This window comes from Echinops telfairi, unplaced genomic scaffold (assembly GCF_000313985.2).
Source record: "Echinops telfairi isolate 266 unplaced genomic scaffold, ASM31398v2 ScPeMD7_70;HRSCAF=299, whole genome shotgun sequence".
Taxonomy (NCBI): Eukaryota; Metazoa; Chordata; class Mammalia; order Afrosoricida; family Tenrecidae; genus Echinops; species Echinops telfairi.
The window spans coordinates 33,901,963-33,914,437 of record NW_022103968.1 but is presented as its reverse complement, the minus strand read 5'-3'; the positions used below and the strand labels follow the sequence as shown (position 1 = coordinate 33,914,437).

Genomic DNA, 12,475 nt, shown 5'->3' with positions numbered 1-12,475 from the left:
CACCTGCCTTCCCTAAAAGGCCACTCCGTTGAAGCAAAGAAGCATAATGATCGCCCCCATCAGAAACCAATTGCTAAAAAAAAAAAAAAAAAGAAACCAATTGCTAAGGTCAAGAACAAGCGGTTCTGTAACAGTCGCTTTATGGGAAAATAGCGAGTGAGTGGCTCTGCCGGGCCTTTGAGTTACTCTTAGTTTCTCTCTCAAGGATAACACCCGCCCCCCCACCATATTTCTAATGGCCTTCCCTCCTCCTCCGTTTTGTTTTGTGTTTTAGCTGTTTTGTTGGGAGCCATCGAATCAATTCGACCACCAAAGCGCCTCCCCTGGTTCATGAGCTGCATGGGAACATTAGCTTCGAGGGCAGTGGTTCTCAGGCCGCGACCCTTTCACACAATGCCTCATGTGGTGGTTCGGGGTCATCACCACATGAGGAACTGTCTGAAAGGGTAATGGCATGAGGAAGGTTGAGAACCACTGGTCTAAGAGGTCAAGTTGGTTGAGTGTGTTATTTAGATCTGGGTTGAGCTCCTCATTTTTTTCCTCCCTCCCGAACCTCCCGAACCTTTGATAATTTAGAAATTGTTGTTATTTTTTTATGTCTTATACTGACCCTCTATTCAGCCACTTTTCTGTTGTCCATCCCCCTGGGAGGGGGATATATGTAGATCATTGTGATAGGTTCCCCCTCCTCCCCCCATCTTCCCCTTACCCTCCTGGTATGGCTACTCTCATTATTGGTCTGAGGGGTTGAATAAGTATATTTTTAAACCATATGTTTGCATAATGTCTTACAGTGCTGAAAGCACATGTGTGCATACGTTGCCATCATCATTTTCAATGCATTTTCTTTCAACTTGAGCCCTTGGTATCAGCTTCTCGAGTAGCTTTCTGCACCCAGAAATCCCACCCACTGCCACTGAGTTCATTCTGAAGCCTGGTGACCCCGTGAGACAGAGTGGCACGGGATCCACGGTGAGACTGTGAAGCTTTATGGAAGCAGACAAACACACCCCAAAAAACACAGCCCTCGAAACCAGAGTTGCTGCCCTGGAGTGTTTGCCTAATGTGCTACTGTACTCGCTCATTCCAATGACGTTGAACGGTCCGTGAGGGAAGTGGAACCCTTACACGCAAGAAACGGGGCTCCGGGAGGCTTCGTCATGGCAAGGCAGCCGTAGAAAGGGCTCATGTCTTAGAGTCACACCCACTGTTCTGTCCACCAAGCCGTGTGCCCAGGCGGACGCTGTGCCATCCTCTTGGGCCCTGCGAGAGGCACTGGGTCTGCTCTTGGCTGTCATTTATATTGCTTATATTTGTTTCTTAGGATAATTCGTTCTGTGGTAAGAAATTACCACAGAAATGTATTTTCTCAGACTCCCGAGACTATGAAGTCCAAAGTCAGGGTGCCAGTAGGGCCCTGCTTCCTCCAGAGATGCTGGCTTTCTTTGCATGTCTCTTCCCCCGTGTTTCTGTCTTCCCTCATTCGTGGCTGCGGCTGTTATTGGAGTGCTGTTGAATCCGTGCCACCAGCCAGACTCCGCACCTCATTAACTAGTTCCATGTGATCGTGATACTCTCCATGGCAGGGAGAGGTGCCGTGTGGCCGGCTGGTTAAGCACTCGCTGCTAACAGAAAGGTCATCCTTTGAACCCACTGTTTCTGGTGGCTGGGGGCATCCCTTGGCTTGTGGCAGCACTACTTCAATCTCTGGCTCTGTCATCATCTGTCTTTCTGTGTCTCTTCTCTTCTTAGAAGGAATCCTCGCAGCTGTTGGGTTGATTCCAGCTCATGGGGGTCTGCAGGACAGGGGTTGGCAAACTTTTGAGTGGAAGAGCCAATCGTGTGCCTCACAGTTATTTAGAAACCATTTGAGAGCCAGAAACAGATTTTGACAAATGAAATCATGTTATCTGAATAATATCCTTAAAAAAAATGTTTACTACAGATGTACCCAAAGAGCCCCACGTGGCATGAGGGCCGCAGTGGGCCAATCTCTGCTCTCGGAGAAGTAGAACTTCCCCATCGGGCTCCCAAGGCTTGATCCTCATCAGAAGCCGTCTGTCGCAGCTTTGCCCTGTGCGCAGCTGGGGGGTTGGAACCACTGCCCTTTGGGGTGGCAGCCGGGTGCTTAGTCACTGGTCCCTTCTGATAACGTTGACACCAGTTGTAAAGAAATGAGGGTTCATCTACCTCCTGTTAATTAATTACATCCACTTCTTTGCAAATAAGGTAACAGCTGCAGGGACTGCAAGTTAGGACTTGAGTACATCTTCTGAGGAGTGGAACACAGTTCCGTCCTCAACATGTGGCCGAACTGAAGAGGTCAGAAATGCCCATATTTCATCTGAAGTGTCTGTCACAGCAGGCACAGGTTTCCCCGGAATCTGGGCTTAATCGGGGTTGGTGTAAAAGAAAGGTATTTGAAGGGAAAGGGGATAAACACCCAGGGAGAAGTAGCAAGGGCCTTCTGATGGGAGGAACCTAGGAGGTCAGCCTGGAGGTGCCGCTGTTGAGAGGAGACTTTCTAAAATAGTGAAACACATCTCAAAAGCTAGCACATCACATTTGCCATCACATATCTAAGGTTTGCACAGTATGGGGTGATGATCAATAATAAGAGGAAGGGTTCAAATAGCTGTGGGAAAACTCCATGATCCATTGCCATTTTTTCCTATAAACTTTTCGAAGCCCCCTCATTCCCAGTTGAATGGAGGAATTCGGGAATCATTGAATGTAAGAGGGCACTAACTTACCAGAGACTGGGCTGTAAACATTTTCACTCATTTTACTCTAAAGATCCCCGGTGTTGCAGTGAGTTACCTGTTGGGCTACTAACTGCAAGGTCAGCAGTTCAAAATCACCAGCAACTCCTCGGGAGAGAGATGGGGCTTTCTACTCCCTGAAAAACTGATAGTCTTGAAAACTCACTGGGACAATCCTACCCCGTCCTGTAGGGTCACTGAAAGGTGGCATTGACTCCGGGGCAGCACGCTGGTTTCGAGGGCTGTGTGTTTTTTGGGGTGTGTTTGTCTGCTTCCATAAAGCTTCACAGTCTCACCGTGGATCCCGTGCCACTCTGTCTCACGGGGTCACCAGGCTTCAGAATGAACTCAGTGGCAGTGGGTGGGATTTCAGGGTCTAGAAAGCTATTTGAGGTGCTGATACCAAGGGCTCAAGTTGAAAGAAACTGTTTTGAAAATGATGGCAACATATGTACAAAAGTGTTTGACACGATGGATGTATGGATGGATTGTGATAAGAGCTAAAAGAGTCCCCAATAAAATGATTTTAAAAAAGAAAGAAAGAAAGCTATTCTAGCAGTTTGCGTATGTATTAAAAGCCTCCAAACTATTGTGACCTCTGATCTCTCCTGCCGGCCTTTTATAATTATCTTATCTCCAGGCCGTCTGAGCACCTCCCTCTGATAGATACTAGAGTGGAAGTCAAACAAGCCTGGCTCTGTCCTTCATTCCATGACCTTGGGCGCACGTCATCTAACTAATGTAACCTTCAGTGCCCTCATTTGTAAAATGTGTAATAAAAACTAAGGAGCCCTGGTGGCTTAGTGGTTCAGAGCCCATCAACTAACCAAAATGTTAGCAGTTCAAATCCCCTTACTGCTCTGAAGGAGAAGAATGTGGTGGTCTGCTTCCTTCAAGCTTACGTCCTGAGAGACCCTCTGCGGCTGTGCTGCTCCGCCCCACAGGGCGAATGAGTTAGTTAGTTTATTGTGCCAACCTGGCCGATAAACACATGTGGGGCTAATTGAAGGGTGGAAGGATAAATGGCTCGGGTCTCTTGCTTCGTGATGGTCGCACCAGGGTGCAGCTGCCTTAGCAGTTTCCAGCTTCAGCTTGCAAAGCTGACTTCCTGCAAGACATCTCTGAGGAGAAGCCACATGGGCCTACCCCGATGCAGCCCTGGGTGCTGGAGCAGCCATGTGGAGACCCCTGCCAGCGCTGAGATGCTCACACATTCACTGACTTGGCTTTCCTCCTGCAGTCGGCGTCATTGCATCTGTTTTGTGAAATGGAGGAGGACTTTGTGGACTGGTATTGGACATACGGGTTAATGTTGGACTTGTGGGCTTGGGCAGCACTGAGTTGGGATGTTTTTCTTGATGCACAGTTAACCTTTATATAAAACTCTCTCTTTTACATGAGTTTCTGTGGATTTGTTTCTCTAAAGCACCCAGACTAATACAGCGACCATGAGCAGGAATTGACTCGACGGTAATGTTTGCCTTTTCTAATAAAAACGACCCTCATAACAACTCATTGTCCCGGAGTCAGTCCCAACTCATAGGGCCCTGTAGGGCAGGCTAGAACTTCCCCGCTGGGTTTCTGAGACTAGAACTCTTTATGGGAATAGGAAGCTCCTCTTTCTCCTGTGAAGTGGCTGGCGGTTTTAACTGCTGACCTCGTGGTTAGCAGCCCAAGGCCGTAAGCCACCAAGGCTCCAAGAAACTTCCTACTTGGCTCACAAACTGTTGTGAGATTCATGTCAAATCTATAGACCTTGTGGAGGGAAAAGGCTTGATGAACTGGAACAGGCTGTACACATGGGGCTGTGGTTTTTATCTTTTGTTCATCACCTGTGTTCTCTGAGGTGGTTAAAGAGTCATCAGAAGCACGTGCGATCTGAAGAAAGACTGCTCAGGGCATGGGCAATTGGCTGTTTGGAACCTTTTTTGTTTGTTTTATTTTTTTCCCTTGTTTGTATTCAAATGTCCAGGCTGTCGAGACTATAAATTACGTCATATGTCCTGTCCCTCAGCTCTTTGACTCCTTAGATGTCTATGGATGAGCACAACAGTATATTTTGTAGTCATATCTTATCAGGGAGATCTAAGAACTGCCATCAATAATGACAGCCGTCTTCAAATGGAGGGTGAAAGAAGTTGTATAATAGCATATGTCATAGAAAAAAATCTCATTTTGTGATATAAAAATAGATAACTCTTCTTCCATAATATGAACAGAGTCCAGAAATTCCAGTGCTATAAATTATAAGTCCCGTGACTGAAAGGTTAATGAAACAACTGGGGCAGTTCTGTCCCAGTGTAACTGACTGACCAGAAGCCCCCGTAACCAGTTCCTTGCGACCTTGGTTGCAGCTTGGCTCCACCTGAGGGCACTGGTCATTCTGACTTTGATATTAATGGGGCAATTCTGCATCTTGGGCTCTAGGAACACCCAAGATAGTGACAATGATTCTTGTTTTCTTCAGTCTAGTTAGCAGCATCTCACTGGCTGAGTCCCAAGAAATTTAAAAAAACAAAAACAACAACCCCACCTCACTGCCATCGCTTGATGCCAACTCATAATGACCCTATAGGACAGGGTAGGACTGCTCCTGTGAGTTTCCAAGAGTGTAATTGTTGACAGCAGTAGAAAGCCTCATCTTTATCCCAAGGAGCCATTGGTGGTTTTGAACTGCCGACCTTGCAGATCACAGTCCAACGTATAACCACTGTGCCAGGAGGGTACCGCAAGAGATTAGACTAAGAGAATGCTGGGAATACAGAGACCTTTCTGCCAAATTCTCACCTGCTGAGATGGGGTTGTTTCATGTGTCCTTACCTGGCCTCGTTTTCCCAGATCTCCGTCTACAGAAGATCGTTTGAAGCTGCTAACCCTCATATAGTAATGCGAATTGAGAAAAACATAGGTGCCAATTGATGATAATCATGATCTAAATGCAAATGGGTCCAGGCTTTTAATGTTTATATATTTGTTCAGATGCATGAAAGTACGCTTGTATAACCATAGCAAATATCTAAAAAGATATATAACCCAACAACCAGCGAGTAGTGTAGAGAATGAGTTGGAATGGGAATTTTTCATTTTTGTTAAAAAATCTGTATTTCTATACCCTGAAGTTTCTTTTCTTTCTTTTTACTTATTTTCACACAGAACCAAGATGAGAAGAGCATTGTTCAAGATGACAGAGAGGTGACCTGCGGCTCAGAAGAGGAGAGTTTCTTTGTCCAAGTGCATGATGTCTCTCCCGAGCAGCCCCGGACGGTCATCAAAGCGCCTCGTGTCAGCACCGCCCAGGACGTCATTCAACAGGTAAAAGCCGCTCCTCTCCCGAGCCCTACGCCGTGCTAGTCCTGGGGGTCAGTTCTTGAGACAAATCCGAGGCCTGCGTTGGCGGTTCCTTTTGGAGTCCTGGACAGAGAACGGAGTGTGCCTCGGAAAGGCTGGGAAATAGTCATTTGTTCATTCAGCAGATGGTGACCTAGTAGAGTGGTTCTCAACCTTCCTAGTGCCGCCACCCTTGAATACCGTTCCTTATGTGGTGGTGACCCCCCAACCAACAAATTATTTTCATTGCTACTTCATCACTGCCATTTTAGTACTGTTATGAATCTGGCGACCCCTGTGAAGGGGTCATTCGACCCCCCAACGGGGTCGTGACCCACAGGTTGAGAACCGCTGCCCTAGTCCCCAGTAGGAGTCAAAGGAGGTTCTGAGTGATACATACAGTGGGGTTGGTAGTTGGTCAGCACACACAGACGCCTCAGAAGACCCCCGGAGATCCCAGCATGGGAGAGCAGTTCTCTGCACTGCAAGGTCACCGCGAGTCAGGAGTAGCTCCGGCCCCTGGGTGGGTTTGGTTGTGCGGGAGTCGGGAGCTGGACACAGTGCTGATGATAATGACCTTAGGTTGAGAGTGCAGAGTTGTGGTTCAGTGCCCCGGGACGGCTTCAGAGAAGACGCGGTGATGCCCAGAAGGCTTCTCCCCTTGCTCATGCTGCTGGGTTAACCTGGCTTCGGAGAATTGATTTCTGTCTTCAAAACCTTGTCGTGGTGTATTCGTAAAACCCCCGTTTGAGAAGCTGGGATAGTGTAGCAGTGAAAAGCGCTAACCTTGCCACGGGCTCAAGTAGAGAGCAAATGTTTTGAGAATGATGAGGGCAACAAATGTGCTTGATACAATAGATAGATGTGTGGATTGTGATAACAGTTGTATGAGCCCCAATAAAATGATTAAATTTTAAAAAGAGAGAAAAAGCTCTAACCTTACATCTAATTGTTCAGCTTTCAAATCCCAACTCTACTTCCTACTAACTTGAATATCTTGGGCAAGCCATTGAACCTCTCTGTCGCTCAGTTTCTGTGGTCTGCTGGTAAACTGCCTCTCCAAGGGGGTTGGGGGGGGGGAAAGCCCTGCTTTGTAGCATGTGCCAGTTTCTGTTGTGTAAATATTCCCACTATGTCTGATTTCACCAGCTGGCTCCAAACCACCACCATGTGACAAGTATAGTATTGGTGCTAACAGTACTTTAGACAACTGGGTTGTTCTGAGGGTTAATTAAGTTAATATCTGTGTGGCATTCGGCAGGGGACCTGGCACGTAATACATAAGCACTATGTAAGTCCTATTTATTATTCTTGTGCCGTTGTTTGGTTTGTCTTAGCTTCCTCAGTACACTGAACTGCAAGAGGAGCCAGCTTCTGTTGTTCACCTTTGTCTCTCACAGTATATACAGCACCATCTCTGGCATCTAGAAGGCTTTCAGTAAACAATTGATGACTTACAAATGCATACTTGAAAAATATATGAAATGCTCTGAGAGGTGATACCAAATAACTTCTAGAATTGCTTCAACATCCAAGACCGTGTGATGAAGAGGGAGCCTAGTGGGGTGGGGGAGGCTGCCTAGAATCGGGATTCTGCCACTCGTGGTTGGATCATTTTGTCTGTTGGGCCTTGGCACCTGCAGAAAATCAGGTTCAGGTCCCTACCGTATATACTCATGTATTAACTGAGTTTTTCAGCACATTTTTAATGCTGTTTTTGTGGCAAAATTGGGTGCCTCGGCTGATATTTGGATTGGTTTTATACTCAAGTATGTACGGTACTTGCGAGTTGTGTATTCTCTGGAATTTGTCTAACCTCTAAGCTTGAACTTCATCTGAAAGTGGAGGTAATACTGCCTCCATCATGGACTAGTCTGTCGCTAAATGGGGCTAGGTGGGGGAAGGATGTTATAAGCTACAACGGCACAAATCTCAAACAAGGAGTCGGGTGACATGATTTGGAGGATTCCCACCTCTCTGAAGAGCTGTGGTTTTCCACCACGTGAAAGTTTAACTCAGAACGAATGCATACATTGGGGAGATACCGAATCTTTATTCAGTTGATCGTTACTTACCTTCCAGACCCTATGCAAAGCCAAATATTCCTACAGCATTCTGAGCAACCCCAACCCGAGTGACTACGTGCTGATGGAAGAGGTGTTGAAAGACCCTGCCAACAAGAAGTCTTCTACCCTAAAGGCCTCGCAGCGGGTTCTTTTGGATCAGGAGTGTGTGTTCCAGGTCCAAAGCAAGTGGAAAGGTGCAGGGAAATTCATCCTGAAGCTAAAGGAGCAAGTGCAGGTAAACAGAAATTGTTCGATAGACTTACCCACAGTGTCATCACACTTGGGAAGCAGAGGAGAAAATCCTAGAGTCGAATAAATGAACTGGGAGAAGGACTCGGTTGGCTTTCTGGTTCAGCAGTCCTGGGAGGGAAATCCCTTGGCCCTTCGTTCTCACATGCTCTATTGACCAGGGAGGAAAGGGGGAGGGCTCTCCCTGATGTAGTATCACAGGCCTGGGGTTGCTGAGTTTAACCCAATACCAAGGGAAGCTGCTTCTTCTCCCCAGGCATCCCGAGAAGATAAACGGAAAGGCATTTCTTTTGCAAGTGAACTCAAGAAGCTCACCAAGTCAACGAGACAGCCCCGAGGGCTCCCATCGCCTTCTCAGCTCTGCGCCTCAGAGAGCGTCCAGAACAAGGAGGAGAAGACCGCAAGCGGCTCACCCTCAAGTGACGTGGCGGACTCTCGGCAGTGAGCATGCGCAGCGTGTGGCACCAGGTAGAGCGGGTCACTCATCGCAGCATTCTGAGCCAGGGCTCAACCTCAACCTCTTCACGGGGCGTCACGTGTCCTCTGTCGTTTGTCTTCTGAGAAGAGCAAGCCCATGGCAGTGGCTGATGCTTTCGAACCGCTGACCTTGATTAGCAGCCCAGCAAATAATCCGCTGCCAGGGCTCCCTTTCAAAACACCAGACAACCACCTCATCCAGAATATCTGCATATCCCACCGTTCTTAGAAATTCAGGGTTGGTCAGTCCTGCCTGCAAAGACCGTACAGAAAGCAACCGTAGGGCGAGGGCAGCAGTGCGCATCAGGTAGCATCGGACAGTAGTGAGTCTGCACAGGAAAGTGAATAATGTCTGGTATCCCAGATTCGCCTTCTGTTCAGTCCCACTGCGGCTGAGCCAATCAGGGCCGCCTCCAAAAGCCAAGTGAGTCTTTGAACTAGCTACCCAATGTTAAGGCTCTCCAACTTAACAGGTGGTAGAAGGTCTGCAAGAATGGTGATCAAAGTTTTAAATAACGCCTTTTCCTATCAAGAACCTTGCAACAAATAAATCATAGGTATGATAATGTAGCAAAAAAACAAGCTCGCTATCAGGGAGTCGATTCTGACTCCTACAGGAGTCCGAGATGGTCACTCTTTAAAGCAGCGGCTCTCAACCTTTCTGATGCCGCGACCCTTTCATACAGTTCCTCATGTGGTGGTGACCCCCAACCATAAAATTATTTTCATTGCTACTTCATCATTGCCGTTTTGCTACTGTTATGAATCAGGCGACCCCTGTGAAAGGGTCGTTGGACAACCCCCCCCCAAAGGGGTCATGGCCCACAGGTTGAGAACCACTGTTTTAAAAGCACAGAAAGCTCCGTCTTTCTCCCAAGGAGCAGCTAGTGATTTCAAGCTGCTGACCTTGAAGTTCGCAGCCCAACTCGTAACCACTATGCCACCAGGACTCCCTGATCATGTAAACATACCTCTATATAATAACTTCTATAATGATATAAAGAGTCTTGGAGTTCTATTGGTATTGGTGAAGGGCTGAGCTGCTCGCCAAAAGGTTAGCGGTTCAAATCCACCCAGTAGCTCTACAGGAAACCCCCCTGCTTCTGTAGAAATGACAACCAGGGAACCCTGTGACACAGTGCTCCATCCCATGGGGTCGCCATGATCAGGTCCCACTCAACAGCACCTAACAAGTGCGAAAATCACACTAAGGCTGGTACTCCCTCTGGAGAGAGCCCTCAGCGTGGTACAGGATTACACCAAGTGCTTAAACACACGGCGTCATTCCAAATTTAACTTCAGAAAAGGAATGTGCTGCCTCTAATATGCATCGCTCATTACGTGTACTGCAGGAAAGTTGGAAAGGGGGTGGCGATTTAATGACTGCTGTTGGGTCCACATTTCCCACCGGAAACGCATGTTCAGAATCATTAAGCTGACCTCACAGCGTCGTTTGGATTGGAGAGTTCTCTTTAATTCACCATTGGTGGATGTGGGGGGACACAGACCGCCCCTGCCTCCCTTACAACGGAGGCCTGGTGGCACAGCCATTAAGCATCTGGATAATAACTGGAAGTCTATTTTTCAATTATGAATTGCGTGGGGAGTCTGGCATTTCAGACCTGAAAGGCCTGTTCTTTGAACTCACCACGTAACGGTCTACTTTCATACAGATTACAGCCTTACACGATTGAACACTGCAATTGTACGGTCTGTGACGTATCTGCCAATAAGACTATTTCTTTAAAAGATGACGGGTCTTATGGGGTCACTCTGAGTCAGAGTCAACCCGACGGCAGGTTATGCTTCCTGTACCACGGTGTTTCCAAGAACGACCACTCTGAAAACACAAAAGGGGGGCGGGAGGGTCTTTCTGCAAACACTCTTAACAAGGCCAATTTAGTACTTTGGTCACTTTAAAGTTTTACGGTTATTCCCCAGCAATAATATGAAATTTCCTAAATAAGTTAGCATTTTCCTTACTCATATCCGAAGATAAAAATTAGAATTCTTTTTCTTCCTGTTGAACAGTTTATTTTAATATGACATTAAAAAATCTAAAGTAATTTTCCCAAGAACATGGTGTTCCGGGTAGAAATAGCCTCACATTGCACTTCCTAGGGACATCCTGTGAGTTCACGGGAGACAAAAGTTCGGCCCCAAATCCAGCCATCAGAGCTCTGGGTTTCTGTTGGTTGAACTACCCTAAATCCAGGCTACACCGTCAATGCCTCTTTATTTTAAATACACTAACAAGCGCATGTATACATTCCAGGTGAAGATCCTTTGGCAAGAAGTCGAAATAAAGATCATGATGGAAATAAATGCAATTTCCTTCTCGTCCTTAAACCTCAACTGGAAATGGAAGCGTTCTGAACTGAAGCCTCCTTCCCAACTCACGTAAGGTCCATGCTGACGCTAAGCACAGTACACTCAAGGATGACCGCAGAAGCCCAAGCATCAACAGGCGGCAGAAACACTGCTGAGCTTACAATAGACTTAACAGAGATCATCAAGTGTTGCCTGTAAAAATCCAGATAGTAAATATTTTTAGACTTTGGGGGCCAGATGGCCCTTCACTCCTAAACTCTGCCGTTGTAGCTCAAAAGTAGCCTTCGTCAGTACGTACATGAATGAGTATGGTCATATTCCAATAAAACCTTATTTATGGACACTGAAGTTTGAATTCCATATAATTTTCATGTCTCACACATATTCTCTTGATTTCTTTTCAACCATTGATAAGTGTAAAAACTCTTTAGCTCAGAGGCCATACCAAAACAGGTGGCAAGCTCGACTGGCGTCAGGGCCAGCTTGTTCACCCTCACTCAACCCAGACTGGGGAACAAGCAGCACCGTTGTCTGAAAACTAGAAAGCTTTGGGGCCGTACATTTTATAGCTCATAACCAGAAGATCTGGAGGCATGGAAAATGTAAATATGTCCTATAACCTAAGATTCGTTAAAGTGAAATTTAGTTTCTATATTATGTATCATAGTGCACTCTTCAAAATTTATAGTGTAGAATTGTGATTTTTTTCATAGTTCATTGCTTATATACTCACATTGTTCCACTTTTGGTGTTCACAGAATGAATTGAGAATGATGTACAAGTTCTCATCGACTGAGTTGTGACTCCTTATTAAGAAATGTAACCATTTTCTAAAAGCAAACGTACATTTCGTATTGAGATTTATTTTATTGAAGCAAGGTTTGGACTGACACTGTACTTATTTATTATACATAACTTCCTTGATACCCTTTATGGACTTAGCATTAGTGGTTTTCTCACTGTTTGAAGATAGAGCTTTTAACATCAGAACCAGGCTGCATTTATGTCAGAGCTTCTTCACTGAAGAGTTGTTGATCCAAGTCAGACTTGCCTTTGAACGTAAATTTTTCCTCAAATCCTGCTGTATTAAACTGTCAAATATGTGTAAAGGATGCTTATTCTTGCTGTGAGGCATATTACGGCTTTTTAAAATTAAATACCCATGTTCCTACAGAGTGGAATCTGAACTTTTCCGACCCCATGGACATCATTCAAATATAGGATGGTTTTCTGCAAATTAAAAAAGCACACACGAAAAGCTAA

The 12,475-nt window shown here is 46.1% G+C and overlaps 1 protein-coding gene across 1 annotated transcript in view; it reads left to right on the top strand.

Moving 5' to 3' along the window:
- PLCE1 (phospholipase C epsilon 1) overlaps window positions 1–12,475 on the top strand; it is a 333,692-nt gene extending 321,217 nt beyond the window's left edge. Inside the window, exons 30-33 of the mRNA XM_004701341.2 lie at window positions 5,916–6,074; window positions 8,172–8,390; window positions 8,661–8,872; window positions 11,157–12,475. Of these exons, the coding sequence (XP_004701398.1) occupies window positions 5,916–6,074; window positions 8,172–8,390; window positions 8,661–8,849 (567 nt within the window). The 3' untranslated portion in view covers window positions 8,850–8,872; window positions 11,157–12,475. The remainder of the gene's footprint in view (window positions 1–5,915; window positions 6,075–8,171; window positions 8,391–8,660; window positions 8,873–11,156) is intronic.